General features: G+C 43.7%; 1 protein-coding gene across 2 annotated transcripts in view; it reads right to left on the bottom strand.

Annotated features, from left to right (window-relative positions):
- The window catches only part of LOC141084190 (lateral signaling target protein 2 homolog), a 53,040-nt gene extending 27,276 nt beyond the window's left edge, over nt 1-25,764 (bottom strand). The window contains exons 1-5 of one of the 2 annotated variants that reach the window (XM_073568820.1): nt 25,606-25,764; nt 10,141-10,188; nt 5,521-5,658; nt 5,239-5,441; nt 4,827-4,916 (exon numbers count right to left, since the gene is read on the bottom strand). In XM_073568820.1, coding sequence (XP_073424921.1) covers nt 4,827-4,916; nt 5,239-5,441; nt 5,521-5,658; nt 10,141-10,188; nt 25,606-25,647 — 521 coding nt within the window. In that variant the 5' untranslated portion in view covers nt 25,648-25,764. Of the gene's footprint in view, nt 1-4,826; nt 4,917-5,238; nt 5,442-5,520; nt 5,659-10,047; nt 10,189-25,605 lie in introns of both variants that reach the window. The other variant, XM_073568741.1, reaches the window with a different exon arrangement.
- Nucleotides 25,765-26,031: the final 267 nt, after the last annotated feature.

Here is a 26,031-nt window from a genome sequence, read left to right as displayed (position 1 = left end):
ATTATTTTTTTTTAATCATTTTTAACATTTTATCTTTTACTATTGAAGCCGCATAGGCAGCCTCAATAGTAAAAAGATGGTCACACTTGTCAAACACTATGTTTGACGAGTGTGACCAACCTGTCACTTTCCAAGCGATGCTTCAAATCGCTTGGAAAGTGCTTGAGAAAATCGCGAACAGAATCGCGGTAAAAACGCGGTGAAATCGTGCGGGGAAAAAACGCACGATTTCTGGGAAGGAGTCCGGTTTTCATTGTGCGTTTTAAAACGCTACGTGGGCCCATAGCGTAAGGCTAGTTTCACATTAGCGTTTGGAGGCGCAGCGGACGCTCGCCGTGAAGCTCCGCTCCTGCCGCGCCTCCTCCGGTCAGCTCCGCCTATGGGCGCATGCTGCCTGCGTACCCTATCTTTAGCATTGGGAACGCAGGCCGTGCGCAGGTATGCTTTTGCCGCCGCGGCGATCGCACCAAAAAGCAAAAGGACGCATGCGATGGCAAAAGCATACCTGCGCACGGCCTGCGTTCCCAATGCTAAAGATAGGGTATAACAAAAGCAAAAAACAGATATCCTGAACTAAAAAGTCAAAAATAAACTGCAAATAATGAATAAAGGTAATAAGGGTATTTAGTAAACATTATTTTGATCAAAATTATGTACAAGCCATCCCGCCACATCACGGCAACCCTTGTGGGACAGTCCCTACTCTAGTATTTAAAACCTTTTCACTTGCCAAGTGACGTGAATGTCAGCAAGTTCAGGATATGTGTTTTTTGGCTTTTTGTTTTCTCTGGTTAATGGTCATGTGTTAATATGCACTTACATTGTGCATACACATTAACTTACTTTCTCAGTTCAGACTCCAGTTTTTTAAAGATCGGGTATGCAGGCAGCATGCAGCGGCACGCGACCATAGGCGGAGCTGACCAGAGGAGGAGCTTCACGGCGAGCATCTGCTGCGCCTACAAACGCTAATGTGAAACCAGCCTAAGGCTATGTGCACACGCTGCGGTTCCGCTGTGGTTCTGGCCGCAGCAGAAATGCAGCAGTTCTGCAGACAGTGTACAGTAGCATGTTATCCTATGGGATTTACATTCTGCTATGCACATGCTGCGCATTTTTAAAAAAAATAAAGTGGTCGTCATTACAGGCACTGATGTAGATCAAGAAATAACTATTTAAATCCAGCTTCTAACAATTCCAGATTAGAAAAAAAAAAAAAAAAAAAAAAAGTATAAACCCATGGGAATAAGTGATAAGTGTTCTGGTGATCTATGCATGGAGCAACGCAATTCAAGACACCCTTCCGGTGTTCTCTCAAATGACACACAAATTAAAATATACAATTACTTAAGCCAGGAAACCCTGAAGGAACATACAGGATTCAATCATGCATGTAGCCGCACGTATACTTGATTCTTCACCCCACGGGCCGTTCAGGTGAGCTGGTTTATTTCCACTTCTATTAAGAGACTGTATGTAGAGGACATTACTTTGGGGTGTCAAACTGCTGACAGGTTCTCTTTAAATATGCAATTTGTCTCTTCGGAGAGGAACAGGGCAGAAAGTTTAGGGCCAGTCATTGGAAGTAGCAATCCTAAAAGACAATATTGCCCCTTTAAAAAGGGCCTTGCCACCCTGAAAAGGCAATTTTGCTGATTTGTTGTAATAAGTGCCAACATTTCTGCATCTACAGATGTGTACATATAAAAAAAAAAAAAAAAAAAAAAAAAATTGACCCAGGCATATAAAAATTTTAAACGTTCTAATACCCCCACAAATTAACACATTCATAGGAGGCCAAAGAGGCAGCCAAAAACATTGAGCACGAGAGAGCGCTGTATAGTCTAGACTATCAAAAACACAAATTTTAAATGGTGAAACAGGCCGGGGAGGTTACTGGCCTCTCTCACTAAAACTTTCAGACAAGCAACTAGGATTACCAGGATTTGTAACCAAAATGGCATAGCCATAACGGATAATGAACAAATAGAGGAATTCAGACAATTTTTTGGGTCTTTGTATGCAGATGGGGGAGAGGAGATTTCGGAGGCATCGAGTTCCTTCGGGGATGGGGTGGCTCCTGGTATTACGAAGGACCAAAGAAACTTGCTTAATTCACCTATTACCATTACAGAGGTCCTGTCAGCCATCTCTACTCTTAAGATTTCTAAGGCACCGGGTCCAGATGGGTTTAGTGGAGAATATTATAAAATCTTAGGCCCATGGGTAGGTCCACATCTAGTTGAGTTATTTAATGGAATTATGGAAAAAGGTTATATTCCAGACAGATTTAATGAGGCTTGTATCATTATGCTTCCTAAGCCTGGGAAGGATCCACTGCAAGTGGAGGGATACCGCCCAATCTCACTGCTCAATGCAGATTTTAAACTCTTGACAAAAATATTGGCAACCAGGGTTAATTTCACCACATCAGACGGGGTTTGTACATGGAAAATCGATAACCTATAATATAAGAACAGCGATAGGCACTATATCTAGTTGTAGAGTCAATAAAGGCAGGAGAAGCATAGTGGTGGGTCTTGACGCAGATAAGGCCTTTGATAGAGTATCCTGGAATTATTTATATAAGCTGTTAGAGGTCAGAGGGTTTGGGTCATGGTTCTGCAATGCTATTAAATTATTATATAGGGACCCCACATCTAGGCTTTTTATAAACACTTTATCGGAGTCCTTTGCCATTGAGAGGGGTACGAGGCAGGGATGCCCACTGTCCCCATTATTGTTTAACTTTGCATTAGATCCCTTGTTGAGAACTCTTCAAACTATGCCGGATTTCCATGGGATTTACTACAGGGAGCACGGAAACAAAATTATTGGCTTTTGCAGATGATATTTTACTATTTATTGCCAACCCAACACAAGCTATCCCAACCATAATATCAACAGTTGAATTTGGACATCTTACTGGCTTTAAAATTAATTATAATAAGTCAGAAGCATTACCGATATTCAGGGCGGGCAGAATAGATGAGAGCTGGTTCCCCTTTCAATGGAGGAGTGAGTCTATTGGATATCTGGGCATTAGACTCCCAGCAGATCCACATAAATTGTATTGCCTTAATTATAGACCCATTATTAATAAGGTTACTAGCCTCCTCAACTCCTGGAAACATTTCAATTTTGTCTTTTACTGGGAAATGTCACTTAATTAAAATAATTTTTCCTAGATTTTTAAATTTATTTCAAACATTACCACTTCTGTTATCAAAATCGGACATTAACCTTTTGAATAGGACATTTCGACAGTTTATATGGGGAGTGGGGGGTTGTTCGTGTATTGGGTTAGGTAAATTACAACTCCCAAGATCTGAGGGAGGCATTAGCTTCCCCGATATAACAAAAGCGGCCAATTTACGATATGTAATAGATTGGATGCGGGGGACAGTCCACTTCGCCAATACTCACCTAGAGGGGCAGATTTACCCACATATTTCATTAATGGCCTTGTTACATCTGACTAACGAGGAACTCCCTGATGAAATTAGAGATAATCCAATATTGTGGCAAACTATTCTGTCTTGGAGAAGAGGGAGGAAATTGTGTAAGTTGAATGGTAGACTGTCACCTTTCCAGCCTTTTCTGGGTAACCCATTGTTTTTGAAAGGTAAACCGCAAAAAATTTATAGAACTATGGTGCAACAAAAATGCGTTCTTGGGTGGATCTATTAGACCATAGTTTCTCTATGATCACTTTTGACGAGGCAGTTTTGCCGTTATCCCATATTTGAAGGACGGCCTTTCTTATTCCTACAAGCACGCAGTCTGGTTCTTAGGTTTATAGTTAGCAAGTGGAGTGAGGGTTTAGGCGATAAATTGGATATCCTTCTCAGAAAGGGCAGGGCTCACTTGGTGTCAACTAGTACCATATATTCCACTCTGCGGAAGGAATGGTCTTGGGAGGTCAAAACCTCAGGTCTGGCGAGATGGATACGGGACATGGAAGGTCTGGAGAAAGTTATTCCATATAATAGTTCTACAGATATGGCCATATTATTGCTACATTGGACGTACGGGGTAATATAAGCCCTGTCTAGAATGTCTCCCATAAATTCATATCAATGTGTAAAATGTGGTCTACATAATACTGATATTTTCCATCATATGTGGGGTTGTCCAAAAATTCAAAAGTTATGGAGTAATATCCACTCTGAGTTGCAACAATTGAGTGGTTTTGAGTTCCCTCTTACCCCACAAAGGTCTGTTTTTAATATCCTAGAGTAGACCCAAAGAGTATTGCCAAAGCACACCAAAGCCATGTCAGTGATTTGGGCCTCAGCAGTAAGGAAAAGTATATTACATCAATGGTTACACTCAAACGTTCCATCAAAATATTGACAAAAATTAATTTTCTGTTTAAAATGGACTGGTTGGAAACCTTGAGCAACAAAGAAAAATTAACAGAGAAGTTCTTCACCAGATGGACGTTTTTTGTTCCATCCTTGGATACAGAATCTAGGAACAGACTTAGGAAGCAATTTGAGAGCACCAGATGGTACCTGCTACAAAGCATCAGTGGACACGCACCAATTTAAGGAATCCTTTCAAATGATGACGATTGTAGGAAGGGGGGGGGTTAAAGGTGGGATTTTGGCTTAATGTCATAAATATACTGTAACTGTCTGTACCTTTTGCTTGTTGTTAAAATTGTTTAATAAAAATAGTTTAAAAAAGAAAAAATAAAGTAAGATTTGTGCTGTTAGTCCAAGAAGGTGACTGAATTACAATGCATACAGCCATCTATATCAATGTTCAAGAAACGAAATTAGATTGCATTATGGTGGGTCTTGGAGATTTTCTTGGCTTACCGGGAAACAGTCTCACAGAATAGTACCGCGACTTCCTGCTGCTCGTAGATTTCTTTGGGAGACTTCACACTGACCACCAATGACATATACCTTCAAGATAGAGGAAATAGGAGTTTTACTGAACGATAACTAAGCAAGAGTGTACATTCCTAATCACTACATCTGGGCTCGTACTAGCGCTTTATTTTTCCACATTCAATGTCAGGCTAGACTGAACCATGCATGTGCATTAGCAACTGGTCAAAGGGTAGTTTTGTGTGGGTCCTCCACAGTTTGTCTAGCAGCTTTTAGGATACCTGGATCCAGCCTACTGTACAGAACTGTTGTAGCATGAACATTTCTTTTCATCATGCCAAACACATAAAAGGGAGCTTATTATAGAAGCCCCACAGCAGTTTTGTCTGACACCCACCTCAGCTCAAACTCTGCGCACAGGTTGTCGTACTGTAGCATAGACTTGTGGGTGGATTCTGGACATATCCCAGGATCTTCAAGGCTTTGTTCTCTTAGGACTCTTCTCAGAGCTTCTAGACTCCGTAACAGCTCTCTGGCTAAGGGGCGAAGTAAAATGCCATCTGCCTCCTCTACTTCCACAAAAGTACCTCCTACCAAGAGCTTGAAGATAAACATTTATAGTTATAATCTCCGGAGTATAGTTTTATAAAGAATGACTAAGGAGATAGTTCAACCTTACCTCAGCAGCAAACAGTAGATGTGTTGTCATAGTGTTATTTACAATGTCATCAGGGAATTTGAGGTGATAGTCTCTCTGCCTCCTCTTTGTGGGTACACAATGTTCCAGAATCTGCTCTAGTATTGCAAGCATGCGCTCCTGCAGGCAGAAACAAGACTCCAAATGATATGTTGGCCAAGCCATTGTCTGATTTAAACTTTTAGTATAAGATTATAAGTAACCCGAAAGTCAAACCTTAAAAAAACAAAAACAAAACAAAAAAACAGTCCTCCTAGTTATTCCCAGAATATAGTTTAAGGAGACTAAGAGGTCTTGTAGATAAAGAGGTCCAAGTAAAAAAAACCCTTCTTGAAGGAGTCTGTGGAACTATGCCTTAAATTTATGCATAATCTATTAGAGGATCAGCCTCTTAATGAATGTATACACCTAAGACATATATAACTCTGTGATGCCCTACTACGTACAGAGCATATATCTGCGGATGTAATTGCCAGATCCAATTGCAATTATGGTTAGTGTTCTGCCCTCTGAATATAGGGCAATATGTTTGTATTATAGCACCATCTAATGGTGGCTGAATTTATAGTCTGTTTTTAACAGTAGAGTGTTACATTGTGGGATTGAAGCAATGTAAACTGGGAAGAGGAAGAAGCCATTTTCTTATGTGTACTTCATAGGACACACGTGTTTATCTGTCCTCTTGTAACTCCCTAGTTGAGTTTGACATCCAGATAAAGCATATCTGGTAAGATTAATATCTTTTTTGCAATGCAGTGTTGTACAGAGATGTTATTAACTGTATATCAGCAAGTGCACAGTAGATGTAATTAGAAACATGTGTATTTCCAAGTAAAGTTTGCATCACACTGTATACTTTCCTGCAATTGTAAGTGTTAGCTGTATGATCATCTGACCAATTTTTATCCATGTCGTTTGTATTCCTATAAGTTTTACTGCATGTTCTATACTGTTCACCAACAAACACGTTAAACTACAGAGAACAGTCTGCTTATTTGGAAGACAGAACAGTGGTTTATGCTGTATGCTAGATAGCACACCTTGTCAACGTGTATGAAGGCAGAACAGTTAGACAATGGCTGTCCGGCAGAATTAATGACAGATAAATTTAGAATACACATTAAGTGGTATGCCCTACCTATAACAACTTTCAGTGGTATAACGATAAGTCACACGTCCCAAGAGTGTAGTATGTGTAGTGACGACTGAATGGTGGTGTCTAGGAACTGTAACCATAGTGCACCACTACCATATTAAAGCTACCTCCATGAACAGGCATGAGAGAGATAAAATGGAATGGTCTCACCAGGCAGTAGGAAGGAGGTGATTGATACAGGAAGGACTGCAAAAGAGTGGTATCAGTCACAATGCCAGGAGGATATCCATTGTACCCCTTCACCTGAAGAGGTGGCAGATTTTTTGCAAATTTAAGCCAGGGTTGCTGGCATGTCTTAAAATACTACATAGGACTTACTATGTCCCTATCAGATATAATGCTATAGAACCCTTGTTTCTCATGTCTGCTTTAGAAGCTGCCAATCTCTTGGAATAAATGTATCCTATGTGGTGGTCATGCTTCACGATTTGAGACAAATTATTTTTTTTGTTGAAGCTGTTACTGGCTATTCCTGTCCCACATTGACAGCCATCTACCCTACTTATTAGGGAATAAACCATCTCAATTTGTGTTACACGCTGCTAGAAACCACACTGATGCCAAAAGGACATTCCCATCCTTTCAGTGATCTATGGTTATTTCATGTGTTAATGACATGTGAAAAGTTAAGCGCCATTAGAGGGAATGATCTAAAACTATTTGAGCATCGTGGCTGTCCCATCACGTTACCAGAGTTGGTCATTTGTCAATTTAAAATGCTTTCTTTAGCCTAGAATGGCTCAAATGAAAGAAATTAGAGATTGAGAGAAACTTCTCACTGATCGCACTCGTACTTGACAGTCTATAAAGTAACTCACATGTCCATTTAATACTTAGATTTGCAGATATTGATCACCAATGCAAAATGCATATATATTATGGTTTCACCAGCGATCAGTCCAATGGTGGGGTAAAATATAACTTATTTTTCCATTAAAAAAAGTTCCATGTTTCTTCAGTAACAATTTTGCATATAGTCAATCCCTTTTGGACGGGAGCTGGCTGTGCCAAAAATTCATTCTCTCTCTATATCTATCTATCTATCTACACACACACACACACACACCCCCCCTACACATATGCACCACTGTGTGCGCCACCGCACTTTAAAGTTTTCTTTATTTTCATGACTATGAAAATTGTAGATTCCCCCTGAATTAACGCATGTGGAATTATATAATTAAAAAAAAAAAAAAAAAAAAAAAGTGGAACAACTGAAAATATGTCTTAAATTCTAGGTTCGTCAAAGTAGCCACCTTTTGTTTTGATTACTGCTTTGCACACTCTTGGCATTCTCTGGATGAGCTTCAAGAGGTAGTCACCGGAAATGGTCTTCCAACAGTCTTGAAGGAGTTCCCAGAGATGCTTAGCACTTGTTGGCCCTTTTGCCTTCACTCTGCGGTCCAGCTCACCCAAAACCATCTCGATTGGGTTTAGGTCTGGTGACTGTGGAGGCCAGGTCATCTGGCATAGCACCCCATCACTCTCCCTCTTAGTCAAATAGCCCTTACACAGCCTGGAGGTGTTTGGGGTCATTGTCCTGTTGAAAAATAAATGATGGTCCAACTAAACGCAAACCGGATGGAATAGCATGCCGTTGCAAGACGCTGTGGTAGCCATGCTGGTTCGGTATGCCTTCAGTTTTGAATAAATCCCCAACAGTGTCACCAGCAAAGCACCCCAACACCATCACACCTCCTCCATGCTTCATGGTAGGAACCAGGCATGTAGAATCCATCCGTTCACCTTTTCTGCGTCGCACAAAGACTCGCTGGTTGGAACCAAAGATCTCAAATTTGGACTCCTCAGACCAAAGCACAGATTTCCACTGGTCTAAATGTCCATTCCTTGTGTTCTTTAGCCCAAACAAGTCTCTATTTGTTGCCTGTCCTTAGCAGTGGTTTCCTAGCAGCTATTTTACCATGAAGGCCTGCTGCACAAAGTCTCCTCATAACAGTTGTAGTAGAGATGTGTCTGCTGCTAGAACTCTGTGTGGCATTGACCTGGTCTCTAATCTGAGCTGCTGTTAACCTGCGATTTCTGAGGCTGGTGACTTGGATGAACTTATCCTCCGCAGCAGAGGGGACTTTTGGTCTTCCTTTCCTGGGGCGGTCCTCATGTGAGCCAGTTTCTTTGTAGCACTTGATGGTTTTTGCCACTGCACTTGGGGACACTTTCAAAGTTTTCCCAATTTTTCGGAATGACTGACCTTCATTTCTTAAAGTAATGATGGCCACTCGTTTTTCTTTACTTAGAATTTGTATTATGGCAAGAATAAAAAGCAGCTAACAGTCTACTCTGTAGGACTATCAGCTGTGTATCCACCAGACTTCTGCACAACACAACTGATGGTCCCAACCCCATTTATAATGCAAGAAATCCCACTTTTTAAACCTGACAGGGCACAGCTGTGAAGTGAAAGCCATTTCCGGTGACTACCTCTTGAAGCTCATCAAGAGAATGCCAAGAGTGTGCAAAGCAGTAATCAAAGCAAAAGGCGGCTACTTTGAAGAACCTAGAATATAAGACAAACAGTATTTTCAGTGGTTTCACACTTTTGTTAATTATATAATTCCACATGTGTTAATTCATAGTTTTGATGCCTACAGAGTAAATATACAATTTTCATAGTCATGAAAATAAAGAAAACTCTTTGAATGAGAAGGCGTGTCCAAACTTTTGGTCTGTACTGTATATGTGTATGTATGTATCCAACTGTCTCTATCACTGGCATCTGAATAATCTTTAAGTGACTTCCCTATTGTCTATTTTTGTTTCTGGGAGAGTGAGCATTGTATGCTAATAAGTTACTTGAGATATATTGGTTTCTCAGTCTGATTTTTTCTTTAAACTGTATTACGGTATATTTTATACCACTCAAGTAAAGACGTTTGAGACAAAGTGAAAAATCCCCTTAAATATGATTGAGTGATATGACAACCTGTAAATGATGCATTTGAGCGCAATTTCTTGCAATGTTACGACATTTTTTGATTGCCCTAGTAGCCAAAAGTTTCAAGAGCTGTTAATGGCTGGAGAACCACATTCTCCGGATAGACTGCTCTGTGTCCATTAGATAATATATTGGTTACAGAGCTATATGACGAAGCTGTCACCCAAGTTCACTGTACGTACAAACTACCAATGAATCACAAGACCAGCCATCTAGAGCAGGGATCCCCAACTCCAGTCCTCAAGGCCCACCAACAGGTCATGTTTTCAGGATTTCCTTAGTATTACTCAGGTGATAATTGCTTCACCTGTGCTATACAAAGGGAATCCTGAAAACATGATCTGTTGGTGGGCCTTGAGGACTGGAGTTGGGGAACCCTGATCTAGAGCGCCCAACTTACCTGGCAACTGTGTAACTGGCTGAGCAAAACCAAGTAGTTCTGAGGATCCTTCCGCACATCAAGGCATTGTAATTCGTGTACAATGGTGCTCACCTCCTCATCAACATGGAAGAACTTGGAAAGCAAGCGAGGATCTGACTTCTGTGGAGAACCGGCAGATAACACAATGTTCATGCTATATAAAACAGTTTTAAAATTGTTTGGCAAAGTTTAAATAAAGAAAATTAGCAAAATGCTTACCATAATATTTACATTTTACTTGTGCAGCATATAGTATATACATAAAACACCTGCCCATTATGTGGCAAATTGTGACATTTTGGTAGTGACACAGAGTAGACAGTTTAACACCCTACCCCAGCTTTTTTGTTTTACCTCTAGAATCTAAAGTTCCTTGCCCCTAGTAACAGATGACAGTGACTGGCAAGCATGTTATCAGCGCTGCTCCAGTCATCTTCTGCAGGTTGTGACCTGCCGGATCTCGCTCCAGTGTTTGCAGGGCCTTTTAACCATTGAAACCTTTTATCCAATACCTTCGAGTTCCGCTCTGTCAGAAGTTGTGGGCAGAAGATGGCAAATACTAACAGGGCAGGGAAGAGCTGAAGACAGAGGCTGGTATGTATAATACTAGGGTCAGGGTACATACGTTAGTGCCACCACTCTAGTGGAAAAAAAAAATCCCCAAGCATGCTGTATGGTGCTTAAATATTACAAATGTATATAATCATCTAGAAGGACCGTGCTGTAATGTGAAACCATTGATTATGCCCCTGCTGAAGTTTTCAGTAGTTCAGGTCAGACAAAATAAGCTGATGTGGAATAAGGAGAAGAGATAGCACCTATTGTGAGCAACCAGATAAAAGATTAAGTTGGGAACACAGACTAAAGGCCCTTTTACATTTACAGATGCACCAGCGATCTCGACCACGATACGACCCGGTCAGGATCGCTGGTGCATGGCTAAATGATTGCTAGTGAGCTGCCACACAAGCAGATCTCACAGCGATGCAGCAGCGATACAGCGGACGATACTCACCTTTCAGACGCGGCGATCCTGACGTCCGCCTCCACACGTCGCTCGTCATGGCGCCAGCAGGAAGCGCCCGACAAGAAATGGAGCTGCGCGATCAACGACAGACAGCAGGGGAGCCGGTCGGAGGTAAGTATCACACATAGCGATATCGCTATAACGTCACAAAATCGGTGACGTTAAAGCAATATTGCTAGCGATATCGCTATGTGTAAAACCCCCTTAAGGGTCCCGATACACATAGCAACGCTCCAGCGACCTCGACAACGACCAGGTAAGGATCACTGGGACGTCGCTACATGGTCGCTAATAAGCTGTCAAACATACAGATCTACTCAACGACGCAGCAACGATACAGCGATCTGTATAACGACCTCAGCGGTTGTTGGGACCTTGTCACACAGCAGCTATTCTGACAACTCCAGCCTGCGTTCCTGAGTTATGTGTCGCCAACGAGGTCGCTCGTCGGCGTTAAACAGCGATGCATGCTGGCCAGCGGGACACCAACAATCAAAAAAAATGGCCTAGGACATTCGAGCACGATCAGCGATATCGCAGCGGGGGGGGGGGGGGGGGGCGGTCGCCGTTATGTGTCACTCGTAGCGAGATCGATGGCGAGGTCGCTGTTGCGTCACAAAACCTGTGACGTTTTAGCGATCTCGCTAACGATCTCACTATGTGTGAAGTACCCCTTAAGGTCAAACTAATGAGGTTCACACAAGGGGAAAAACTTACACACAATGATTCCAGATTATCGGCAGTTGATACAGGCTGCAAATTACCTAACAAATTAGCAAACAGCTTGTTAATCGGCTACATTAAAGTAGATCGGCAGTCATCCATTAACCTATGTTCGGATGGAATACCACATGTTCCGATTTGTGCAGTTGTCAGGTTATTGGCGGCAGGTTTAAAACAGGCTGATAAATGGGGAGGGAAGCAGAGCAACTTTATTTTTTCATGTCAATAACTGCAAAATCAAGTGTTGAATAATTATTTCACAAATGAGAGAGTACAGAAAGCAGGTTTAATCTCAAATTAGAACAATCTGCGTAATGACAATTGGTCACCTGGCAAGTTTAACAGGAAACACTGCAGGTATGACTGTGTGGTCATGTTACCAAATAACGCTGTAGGGATGGGTGTTCATATCTACATCTGCGTGTCATGATGACGAATCATATCATCTAGTGAGTGGAACAGGTGCCGACATGCTGCTAAACTAAATACTGGGTTGTTTTTTTTTTTATTATTTTTTTGGGAGAGAGGGTTATAGCAAAAGGGAAGAAATTAAGGGAAAAAAAAACAAAAAACAAAATCCACATAGATACAAGTGCTTCTCACAAAATTAGAATATCAAAAAGTTCATTCATGTCAGTTCTTCAATACAAAAAGTGAAACTCAGATTATATACAGCTCTGGCAAAAATTAAAGAGACCACCACATCAAAACCCTGTCATGGGCAGCCCATTCTCCAGACCTGAAGCCCATTGAAAACCTCTGGAATGTAATCAAGAGGATGATGGATAGTCACAAGCCAAAGAAGAACTGCTTAATTTTTTGCACCAGAACAGTGTGAAAGCATGCCAAGACACATGAAAGCTGTGATTAAAAATCATGGCTATTCCACAAAATATTGATTTCTGAACTCTTCCTGCGTTAAAACATTAGTATTGTTGTTTCTAAGTGATTATGAACTTGCTTTCTTTGCATTATTTGAGGTCTGAAATCACTGTTTAGTTTAAATTTTTACCATTTTTCTTTGTCAGAAAATAAAAAAAATGTATTGCTTGGAAATTTGGAGACATGTCAGAAGTTTATAGACTAAAAGAACAATTTACATTTTACTCAAAAATATACCTATAATGAGAAAAAAAAAATCAAACTGAACATTTGGAAGTGGTCTCTTAATTTTTTCCCAGAGCTGTAGAGTCATTACAAACAGTGATCCATTTCAAGTGTTTGTTTCTGTTAATGTTGACGATTATGGCTTGCAGCCAATGAGAACCAAAAAGTCAGTAAATCAGAATGAAAAAAAAAAAAAAAAAAAAACCCACTTGCAAAGGCTTCCTAAGAGTTTATAAAGGTCCCTTAAGGCCCCGTCACACATAGCGACTCACCAGCGATCCCGACAACGATATCAACGTGTCAGGATCGCTGGTGAAGTCGCTACATGATCGCTGGTGAGCTGTCAGACAGCTTCACCAGCAATCAGGACCAGCGACGCCGAGCTCGCGGCGTTGCTGTGTTCGTTACTTACCAGCGCGCTGATGCAGCGGCGGAAGCTGATGTGCAGCCGGGATCAGGATGAGTGACTAGCGAAGGGCACTGGGAGAATCTCCCCACTGCTCCGCTGATAGAGGCGCCTGCTGTTCCAGTCCTCCACCACCAGACGGCGCGCCTGTATCCCCGGCCTCTCCGCGGGCGGCCGTCCCCGGCCTCTCCGCGGGCGGCGTCCTGCTGCCTCCTGGTCCCGAGCGTGTGGCGGCGGCACCTGTAACTCTCTGGTAACTAACATACACATCGGGTATCTAAGGGCCGCACGTCCCTTAGATACCCGATGTGTACGTTAGTTACCAGCTGATCACTGGTCTCCCGCAGCGATGCGTGCTGGCCAGCGGGAGATCAGCAACAAAAGAAATGTCCTGGGCCATGTGTGACGGGGCCCTTAGTCTGTTTCAGTAGGCTCCACAATCATTGGGGGGGGGGGGGGGGGACTGCCTTCTGGACACCTGTCAAGTAAGCAGTCACTTACAGACTCCACAAGGATGGTAAGCCACAAAAAGGCATTGCTAAAGAAGCTGGCCGTTCACTGTTCACAAAGTGCTGTATGCAAGCATATTAATGGAAAGTGGAGTGGAATAAAAAAGTGTGGTATAAAAAGGTGCACAAGCAACTGGGATAAATGCAGCCTTGAAAAGGATTGTTAAGAAAAGGCCATTCAAATATTTGGAGGAGATTCACATGGAGTGGACTGCTGATGGAATCATTGCTCCAAGAGCCACCACACACAGACGTATCCATGACGTGGGCTACAAGTGACACATTCCTTGTGTCAAGCCACTCATGACCAATAGACAATGCCAAAAGCGGCCAAGGAGAAAAAGAACTGGACTGTTGCTCACTGGTCCAAGGTGTTGATTTCAGATGAATGTAACTTTGCATTTCATTTGGAAATCAAGGTCCCAGAGTCTGGAGGAAGAGTGAAGAGGCACACAATCCAAGCTGCTTCAGGTCCAGTGTGAAGTTTCCACAATCAGTGAGGATTTGGGGAGCCATGTCATCTATTGGTGTAAGACCACTGTGATTTATGAAGACCAAAGTCAGCACAGCCATCTACCAGGAAATTTTTGAGCACTTCATGCTTCCTTCTGCCGACAAGCTTTTTGGAGATGGATATTTAATTCTCCTGCAGGACTTGGTACCTGTCCACACTGCCAAAAGTACCAATACCTGGTTTAAATACAACAGCATCACTGTGCTTGATTGGCCAGCAAACTTGCCTGACCTAACCCCATAGAGAATCTATGGAATATTGTCAAGAGAAAGATGAGACATCAGACCTAGTGATGGACAAGCAGCATCATTGCTTGGGTCCTGCTCTCCCTAAGCATGCTCAGGTGATCTCCGAGTATTTGGAACTGCTCGGAGATTTAGGTTCTGTCTCTGCAGCTACTTGATTTGCGGCTACATGTGGGAATTCCCTAACAGGCATTCCACACATATATTCAAGCTGTCTAGCAGTCGCAAATCATGTGGCTGAGGCAACAAACTAAATCTCCGAGCATGCCAAAATACTCAGACCACCCGAGCATGCTCGGGGAGGCCCAAGCAACGAGTATACTCGCTCATCACTAATCAGACCCAACAATGCAGACAAGCAGATGTCTGCTATCAAAGCAACCTGGGCTTCCATAACACCTCAGCAGTGCCACAGGCTGATCGCCTCCATGCCACGCCGCATTGATGCAGTAATTTGTTAGGCGTCGGATTCCTGCCGCTGCACAGGAGGAATCTCAAGCCTTGACTTCTGCGGTCTCCCATTCAGTCCCAGCCGCAGAGGAGGCTACTCAGCAAAGACGTCGCTCCCGGTGTCTTGATCAGGCCAGTGCTGTCGGTTCAGTTGCTGCTGCCATCTCAGGGTCAGCGATAGCAGCCTGCACTGGTCAGCAGCAAGCAGCTCCTGGGACTAAGCCCTTCTTCGGGCTACTGTGCATGCCCGTGGGACGACCTCTCATTGCAGGTCGGAGGCCACACGCTCAGGTCCTCAAGCAGCTTGATTTGACCATCAGGAAGGTCCCGGCAGGACGCTGCTATAAAAGGATCGCATGGCCGCTCGGCAAAGCGCTAATCTAGACTGATGGTTAGTTGTGTGAAATGACGGTTGTATGAGACTGGTGACAGTCATTATGAAACCCCTACCCTCGGTTGTGTAGGAGTTAGGGTTGAGGGAGATAGTCAGGTTATGCCACTACTGGCGCTATGTGCCACAGAGCATCCCGCTCTCCACACGAGCGTTAGCATCAGTTAGCGCCAGTCAGCACAAGGCACCACATGTGCAGCAACGTTTCTCACAGCGGTGCGTGCACAAGTCAAGCTTTTCCTCCCTGCTCTGGGAGGTTGGTGGTGTCCGCTGAACTGCTGCAGTGCGATTATATTATTTAGTTCAGGCATTGCAGTTGCGTTGTCGAACGCTAGTGGGACTAGAGGGACTCTAACCCTGTATCCTTGGGGCAGAGTCCTGTGTCTCTTAACTAGTGTTCACCTTGCCGAGTCCTGTGAGGTTAACAGGCTCCGGCACTTGCGTTCCGCGGCTCTGTGCAGTAACAGAGTTCGCTCCTGTACACACCGGGTCAGCGGTTACCCCACCGGTGTTCAGTCAGTCAGTGTTCGCCATTACCGAGCAGCAGTATACCATCTCGGCACGGTGGACTCCGGATTGCGAACGCACCTTATTATTACGGTATATTTTATTTGGTGCGTTCCGCCAATCCTATCAGTAATTGATGCAAAAGGAGCCCTGACCAAGTATTGAGTGCATTTACTGAACATACATTTCAATAGGCCAACATTTCAGATTTTGAAGTCATTTTTTCAAACTGGTGTTATAAAGTATTCTAATTTACTGAGATAATGAGTTTTGGGTTTCCATTGGCTGTAAGCCATAATCATCAACATTAACAGAAATAAACACTACAAACAGTGATCTGTTTAAAATCACTCTATACGAGTTTCACTTTTTGTATTGAAGAACTGAAAGAAATAAAATTTTTGATGATATTCTAATTTTGTGAGAAGCACTTGTAGTCTCATTATGCTGGCCTCTGATGTAAAGCATTGTGTGTCTCAATAGCCAGAGAAGTGTAAAGGTTTCTTATCGTCATACATGGGTGCTTTAACAAAAACAGCATTTCATTTATTTTAAAAAACTTTTTAGAACAATATATTGGTAACAAAGCTTCAGATATCCATATATAAAGTTATTTTCCATGGAAGAGAGATTGTTCTTGTTAAAAGAGGCAGGGCTGCCAACTGTTCGGTCCAGCGGCATGATAGCGTCACTGGTCTGAACTGTGTCCACTTCAGTGCCAGATCCAGTCAAGTTCAGAGCTGTGTGCGCATGCTGTAAGGCAACGAGCCCGCTTGTGCAGTGTACTCCTTGCCTAGGATACTGGCGGTTTTAAATGGCCAACAATTGTACTAAATTTTCAGAGAATTAAAGGGTGCGGGGGGGGGGGGGGGGGGGGTTTGTGGTACTATTCATTAAATAGACAGGATGCGGTTGGGTCCATACAACAAGAACTGTCCAGTAGCAAGTGCCATGGAGATATGATGCCATGTATATCATTTAAAGGGGTATTCTGATGTCAATGAAAAAATGAATACTCAAAAGTGGTGTCATTTTCCATGCACCACAACTATGAAGATTCCTGCTGTTGTCATTTAGCAGGATTTGCTCATTATTCTTGTGCCCTGGTAATGTGATGGACACAGGTCTAGGTCTCAGCTTTGCCAGAATCAATATGATAAGTGATAAAGTTTGGATTCTTGGGGGGTTTCACCAAGACAACCAGGGTGGGTTGGCAGATTGCTCCCAACTACGGTCATGGAGTGACGAGCAATGAGGACAAGGGAACATCATTATTGTGAGCAAACATTTATCAAAAGTCAGTTATGGGACTTTTTTGGTAAATACAGCAGTGTTCACAAGCATCTTCTTGCAAGTACCTGTAATTGTTTTTGTTAAAAATAAAATACTGCTTTCTCAAGAAGGCGAGGAGTGCTTGCTTAAAACATTAGTTTAGCCACACAGAGATATGCGAAATGAGTAAGGTGCAAAGTTTGTCTGCATATAAACATGTTTTGGCTCATACACTGATGCACTCCTGTGCGCAGATCTTTTTACAAGTATGACACAAAAAGGGGATGATCAGGTTTTTGGTTTTTTTTCTTCTCCTCTAAACAAAGTCAAAAGCGAATAGGTGTTTCAGTCCCACAGTGTCTGGCATATGCAGTGCACCTCTGAGGGGTGGATTCTAAAGGTACGGTCACACTTAGCGATGTACCAGCGATCCCGACCAGCGATATGACGCGGTCAGGATCGCTGGTACATCGCTAAGTGGTCGCTAGTGAGCTGCCACACAGGCAGATCTCACCAGCGACATCGCAGGGGATGGGGATCGCTACTTACCTGTCACACCAGGCGATCCTGCGTCCTCCCGCCCGGCTCTACGCGTCGCTCGTCTCTCCACAGGAAGCGCCGCAGGAAACTGACGACGAGAAACAGTCCTGAACGTTCTCGCGCGATCAGCGATAACCAGCGGGGGAGCCGGTCGTAGGTAAGTATCAGACACAGCGATATCGCTAGCAATATCGCTATAACGTCACTAGTTATAGCGATATCTCTTAGTGTGACAGGCCCTTAAGACACCACTTCATTTGAGGGAAAGCGTAATGGTGTCATTCTTTGGGGCAATTTCCCAAGACAGATTTTCTATAAAATACCAGGCATTTAGTTTAGTGAGATGAGGTCACATTTCTTTCAGGTAAGATTTTCACTCTTCCTTTTTATTGCCTTCTTACTGAACACTATTTTGATGTTCCATTAGACCACATGTTAAGGCCTCATTGACACCTTTTTCTAGAAAGTGTGAAAATGGAATATATTGTGATAGAGTGGTTCACTCAGCTGCATGTAGAGGTAGACACAGGAACACTGTCTCTTTAAATCTTACACTGGTTTATTTAGTTACAGCATTAACCAGGGCAAGGTTTGCAAGAAACAGCCTAATGGGAAAACAAAAGGCACGGTCCGTGTTGCTGCCGTAATCTGTCTGCTCAGGAAGTGGGAGGAGGGGGGTTCAGCTTTCCTTTATCTTCACACACAGCTCTGGCGTTCACATCTCCAGGCACACGCCACACCGAATGGGACTCAGAAGCAGTGGCGAACCGCCTTGGCAGCAGGCCACGCGACTGCTATGGGGCTCCGAGAGGTGAGGGGGGGGCCCGACGGAGTCAGACCGCAACGGCTGTGTACTGTGCGCCTTTAAATAAATGTGCACGCCGCCATCACTCTGTACCTGGCTCCTCTTAAATCCTTTCTAGTCCTGCACTGCTCCCGGCTGAACTCTCTGGCTGGATTTGCATAAGGATGCCATGCCTCCTGGCTGACGTAGCTTTCCAGCCAGAGAGCACAGTATGCTTGGCCCGGCCGAAACTAGTTGCATGTGTGAGGGTGGCTACCTGCTGTTGGAGGCGGAGCGTGAGGAGCTGAGGTTGTGTGGATACACAAGCGGTGAGCTGGGCTCAGCAGTGTTTTGTTTTTTTTTTTTCTGGGGGGGGGGGCGGCGCACATTCGGACTTTTGTTATGGGGCCCCATGATTTCTATGTATGCCCCTGCTCAGAAGGCTGAATATATGCCTCCTAAATCACACCCTGAGGTGGACAGCCTCCCAACCACTCTACAGCTGTTCACTAAAGGTACTGTCACACTAAGCGATATCGCTAGCAATAGCGCTATAACTTGTGACGTTATAGCGCTATTGCTAGCGATATCGCTGTGTCTGATACTTACCTACAACCCGCTCATCGCGCGAGAACGTCCAGGACTGTTTCTCGTCGTCCGCTTCCTGCGGCGCTTCCTGCTGTGACGACGAGCGACGTGTGGAGCCGGGCGGGAGGACGCAGGATCGCCTGGTGTGACAGGTAAGTAGCGACCCTCGACCACTGCTATGTTGCTGGTGAGATCTGCCTGTGTGGCAGCTCACTAGCGACAACTTAGCGATGTACCAGCGATCCTGACCGCGTCATATCGCTGGTCGGGATCGCTGGTACTTCGCCAAGTGTGACAGTACCTTAAACCTAGCCCTTCAGACCACATTCACACGTTCAGAATTTTACATCAGTATTTGTAAGCCAAAACAAGTGGAGCAATCAGAAAAAGTATAATAGAAACACATGCACCACCCCTGAATTTTTCAATTACTCCTTGTTTTAGTATACAAATACTGAAAGTATGCATAGATGATTAACCTCTCTCAGCACTTAGTGTGCTGGAGCATTTTTCTAGGTTCACACCACTGAAGCTAACAACCTTAGTGATACATATACACGCAAAAATCTAATATGGAAGGAAGAATTGGGGGGGGGGGTTCAACATGAAATGGGCCATTTCCCATGTGGGAATTTCCCAGTGGTCCCTCCAAAATGAGCAGGGCCGATTCACTACAGAGGTAAAATCTAATCATTCACTAAACAAACTACCCAGTTAATTATTATATAGAAGCATACGTTGCTGTGCTGTAGGTCAGGTTATTTTTACATGTAGCTCAACAGTGGGCCCTCAGAAACAGTGTTGCTGGTGGGTCCTTGACTCTCCAGTCCAAAACTGGTCTATAACAGGATGGACAGAAAAAGGGAAGATAAATGCAGATCCACTGCCCAGTGCTGGGTCAGATCTTGCTTTTCCTGGTAGAAGCCATCTATAGTATAAAGATAGCAACACTCACAATTAGTGACCTTGTAGGCAGAATCCCACATCAAATTATTGTAGGAAAAGAAAGGAATGAGCCAAAAATAAAAACAATTTATTCATACATTAGTAAAAATTTACAAGACAAGGAAATTTCCAAAAACCGCCATGATCATGCAATCCTCTAACAACTGATTGTATATATGTTAATTGTTGTAAGCATATCTAAAAAAATTCTTTGCAAAATAGCATCAAATACCATGACATGTGTAAGAACAACAATTAATGTGCAAATCTGCAAAATACGTATGCAAAAAAGGCACAATAAATATAAGCAGTTATTCATAAAAAGTAGCGCAACATATGTGCATGCAAAAATAATAAAGTATCAGAATGTCAAAAGACATAATTCCATAGGAGATAAATAATATGCTTAGTGCGCAAAAGCTATCTCCGATTACATTATATGCAAGAATGATATGTGCAGTTGTTTGTTGTAAATAACGCAATAAATATGTATACAAAAACGCAACAAATGTGTATACAAAAAGTGCAGGGTATCAGCGTGCAGCGTGTCCGAGTGCCAAAAGACAAATAGTTAAATTGGAGATAATGAATAATATGCTCAGTGCACAAAGTATCTCCAATTTCACTATATATTGTCATACAATGAAATCACTTCATATAAATATGTATAATTTAACTGGCATTAAATATCTCTGAACAACGCGACCCCACATTCTAAATAATCCTGACAATGTATACAATAGATAATACAAAGTTGCATGTTGCAAATATCAAACAACTTAAATGAATGCCCACAACGCAGGTGCGCTATGATCCTTGGCTACCCCGACAGCGCCGTTTCGCCGTATGGCTTCCTCAATGAGGAGCATAGTTTGTAATTTGATGTGGGATTTTGTAATAATATATTGTTGTTGGAAGGTAGTATCTTTGTGGATTATATAATATGCATAACCTTGTAGGCAGAGTTGGATGTGTGGGAAACATAATGAAGCCGCAGACTCTGGATGGACACCGCTTATAGTGGGCTCCCCTTTATACTTACACATCTCAACAATGAAATTGCATGTTAAATACCAAGATGGAAAAGTCATTAAATTAAGTAAATCACAGGATCAACAAAACAATAATGCACAAAGTTGTATACGAGAAACACCTATCTTTATTTATTCACTATGGAGTATTAGCGTCACATGGAGAAACACACACTTTGGCAGATTATCAATGGCTGTCTGAAGAATGTTCTGCCACGCTGAATGCATCATGAGCCTCTGCTGGCAGCTCCCTGTGTATTCTATGAGCAGGCTACCCCTCTAGGATTCTATCCCAACCCCTGCTACATAATTAAGACGTGTACTACCTTATATCATACCCAGATATTAGCATGTTTTACCACACAATTGGTGGTCTTGTATTTATTTCTATGTAGCTACGTAGTGGGCCCCAAAACTGATTTTCTCTGGTGGGCCCAAGGTGCTCCAGTCTGATGCTGGGCGCTGCCCACATGTTTTTGCCAGATTCCAATAAAGGAACATAGTGATCCTTCCTGTATAATTAGATGTCACATATAAAGCTTATGGCATCAGTGTGAACACAAACCATCAAATGGTGTTTGCACGACATTGTGCTACCAGCCATTTATCCAACTACAGATGTTCTGTTGACTCCATGCCACCGCTCGCAAAAATGGTCATGTTGCAAAGCAAGAAGGCAATGGAAGCCTAACCTCTTCAGTGATGAAACCCGCTTTTGTCTTGGATGCAATGCGAACCGGACAGATTGGTAGGGAGACCACGTGGAGTCCTTCATAAGGGACCGTTAATGTGCCATCTAACACAACATCAGGCTGCATGGTACTGCGAGGAGCCCGTGTGGCATAAACCTGCAGGCACAGCCTTCAGCGGCATCGCACTAGTTTCTGATCATCATTGGTCGGCAATTGTAAAAGAAGCTGCTAGCGGATCTTGATAATTTGCCTGTCCGAATGCATTCAGCGTGGAAGAACATTACGCAGAAAACCAATAACCACTTTGATTTGTTGCGCAGTGAACGTCACCGCTCATCAAGAATTTCACGAGCAGCTGTCGTCAGAGCTATGTAAAAATGGTACAAGAACGCCAAAACTTGCATAATTATAGCCAAGCCGTCAGCTGCGCCAGAGTTATGAGATTTCTCAATTCATTTTACGTTCTGCTGTAAAACCTTTGAAGTATCGGTCATTTAATTTTTAGTGTTGGCCCTTATTATTGAAGCCTCCTGTAATTAGCCCTGGCATGCTGGATGTCAGCTTCTGGGCCAAATTCTGACTGATGGCAACCTACTCTTGTCTAATCAGAGGTTATTACAATTTCTATGTTTTGTTTGTTCACCCACTTGTTCAAAATGGACTACACGGTCTCAGTGGGATTGAAATCTTGGGAATTTGCCAGCTAGAGACCCAAAATTCTAGTGTTTTCCTCACCACGCCACTTCGTTATCACTTGCCTAGTGAGCTGGTGCTCCATTATGCTGGAAAAAGCCATGGCCATCACCAAATTCCTCCTGATTGTTGGGAGACGTTGCTCTTGGAAGCTGTTGAGATCCCATTCTTTATTCATGGCAGAGATCTTATGCAAAATTGTAAGACAAGAAGCAACCTCGCACATGAATGGTTTCGGGATGCTTTACTGTTAGCACGACAAAGGACTCATGGTAGTGATCACCTTTAATATTCCGCAAATATCATTCTTCCGCTTGTCCTAAACAGTCTGAGAAGATGTCCATCAGAGGGACCCCCCACACACACACGAATGTTTAACCCAGTCCTCTACAGTGCAATCCCTGTAAGGTGGGTCTCTTTGACGGAACCCCCTTCAGGTTGTTCGGCACATCTGGTAGAATGATTGTGTGGAGAAGCTACCATGAGTCCCACCAACAGAAATCCATTCTTATGTGGGCTCCCTCACAATTTTGCCTAAGATCACTGTCATGACTACAGAATGGAATCTAGAAGTCCTCCAAGACAAACTTCTCCCAACAATACAATTTGGTGATGAACCATTATGTCACAAGGTGATAGTAATAACAAAGCAGCCGAGTGAACAAAACATTGAAATTCCAGGTTTATGGCCAGGGCGGCACTCCACAGTTCTGAACCCCACTGATAACCTGTGGGTAATCCTCTGAAAGCACATGTACAAACACAGAAATTGTGAAACTCCAAGTATGGATTAGACAAGATTGGATTGCCATCAATCAGGATCTGGCCAATAAATGGTTATCCAGCATACCAGGGCAAAGGGCAGAAGTCTTGAAAAATAAAGTCAACACTTTAAGGCTGTGTTCACACGTTGCGTTTTTTTTCTGCTTTTTTCGTGGATTTACCAAAAAATCCGCTTAAAAAAACAAAAACAAAAAAAACAAAAACAAACAAACTTATAAGCTTCCCATTCATTATAATGCATTTTGGAGTTTTGTGCATATTGATGCGTTTTTTTTCCGGAAAATGAACGCTTTGCGATAAAAAAAAGCAGCATGCTCATTAATTTCGCGGAAAATGCTGCATTTCTTGCTATTTTCTGTGTGTCTGGGGACGCGTAGAAAAAAAACGCATAAAAACCCCCCGTTTTTTTGCGCAATAACCATGAAAAACCACGCAGAAAATGTGCGGAAAAAACCCACGTTTTCTGGGAAGGAGTCCTGTTTTTATGCAGAAATTTTCAGCATACATGTGCACATAGCCTAAATATTGAGTCTGCATAAACTTGATGCATTGGTCAATAAAAGTAAGAACTTAAATTCTTCTAAGGGTGTGTGCACAGTCACGTAGCGTATGGTTTCAGGATTTGCTGCGGATTGAACGCTGCGTACAGCCGCAGCGTCCATATGTTACAGCATAGTGGAGGGGATTTTATGAAATACCGTCTCCAATATGCGTGTAAGGACGCGGGTGACACACCCGAAATTACGGACATGCGGCGCATCTTTCCAGACCGCAGTATGTCCATTTATCTTGCGGAGACGCTCCGTCTCTGCAAGATAAATAACTCAGTCTAATGTATAAGATGCGGTGATTCCACATGTGTTCAATGAACGCAGTGTGGAAACACCCTAATTGTACTTCAGTAACCACAGAAACATCTGAGTAAAACATCTATAAACACTGAAGCAGCAAACCAGAATGTGAGTCAGTCTCAAACTTTTGGCCACAACTGTAGGTGAGATACGATGAGATTCAGGAGACTGTGGATAGACACTACTTAAAGTGGGCTCCCCATTCTTTCCTTCCGTAGATCAGTGACGGCGGGTGGGTTCCCCTTCATACACAGGTGAGAAATGACGGTGTAATCAGGAGACTCCGGATGGGATCCCCTTTATACACTCCCTTACACAGGCGAGAAATGACGGTGTAATCAGGAGACTCCGGATGGGATCCCCTTTATACACTCCCTTACACAGGCGAGAAGTGACGGTGTAATCAGGAGATTCCGGATGGGATCCCCTTTATACACTCCCTGGGAAATGACGGTGTAATCAGGAGACTCCGGATGGGATCCCCTTTATACACTCCCTGGGAAATGACGGTGTAATCAGGAGACTCCGGATGGGATCCCCTTTATACACTCCCTGGGAAATGACGGTGTAATCAGGAGACTCCGGATGGGATCCCCTTTATACACTCCCTGGGAAATGACGGTGTAATCAGGAGACTCCGGATGGGATCCCCTTTATACACTCCCTTACACAGGCGAGAAATGACGGTGTAATCAGGAGACTCCGGATGGGATCCCCTTTATACACTCCCTTACACAGGCGAGAAGTGACGGTGTAATCAGGAGATTCCGGATGGGATCCCCTTTATACACTCCCTGGGAAATGACGGTGTAATCAGGAGACTCCGGATGGGATCCCCTTTATACACTCCCTGGGAAATGACGGTGTAATCAGGAGACTCCGGATGGGATCCCCTTTATACACTCCCTGGGAAATGACGGTGTAATCAGGAGACTCCGGATGGGATCCCCTTTATACACTCCCTGGGAAATGACGGTGTAATCAGGAGACTCCGGATGGGATCCCCTTTATACACTCCCTTACACAGGTGAGAAGTGACGGTGTAATCAGGAGACTCCGGATGGGATCCTCTTTATACACTCCCTTACACAGGTGAGAAATGACGGTGTAATCAGGAGACTCCGGATGGGATCCCCTTTATACACTCCCTGGGAAATGACGGTGTAATCAGGAGACTCCGGATGGGATCCCCTTTATACACTCCCTTACACAGATCGGAGGTATCACTGCCAGTTCCCTTTGCTATACCCTGTTCCCCTGGGCACGTAGCCTGGCAGCACCCTGCCCTCCGCACTGGGGATGGGTGCTGAATGCTTTCACACCCCAGGAACAGGTTTTACAAGTGTTGCCTTCTATTCAGGACACCTTAACTCTTTGCACCCCGCCATCCCATGTGGTCAGTCACCAGCACGTAGCTGCACGGACTACATGGGGACATGGACCCCGGTACTACGCCGCATGAAGCCGAGCGCCCCTTACCTTAGGTCTGTGGAGCCATCTCCGCAGCACAGAGGGTAACATGCTGCCGTCCTCCGGTCGCCGAGACCACACTGGCGGCCGCTCCTGCCGGCACACGCTGCCTCCGCGCCAAGCTCCTCCCTCACCTGGTTAAACAATGACTGGCGTGCTGACGTCACGGACCTGAGAACTGGGACATCTGCCGTGCCGTGTTCTCACCGGTGGGCGCGGCCTGTGTGGGGAGTGGCCTGGCGGACTTCTGCTCTGAACATGTATCTGATGTATCGCAGCGGCTGCCACCGTCACCGGTGGGGGGTATCATCCAGTGTCATCTGCTTTATGGCTCCATTCTCGCCTTAGAGCACCACGTGATCATACAATGTTGCCACCCATGACTCACTGACCCATACCAATACAAGTCAGTATTGGACTCTATGAAACAATTGC

Source organism: Dendrobates tinctorius, unplaced genomic scaffold (assembly GCF_039654945.1).
Source record: "Dendrobates tinctorius isolate UK_male_01 unplaced genomic scaffold, ASM3965494v1 ptg000001l, whole genome shotgun sequence".
NCBI classification, from domain to species: Eukaryota; Metazoa; Chordata; class Amphibia; order Anura; family Dendrobatidae; genus Dendrobates; species Dendrobates tinctorius.
Note: the sequence above shows the minus strand (reverse complement) of the source record. Positions and strands in the feature narration are given on the sequence as shown.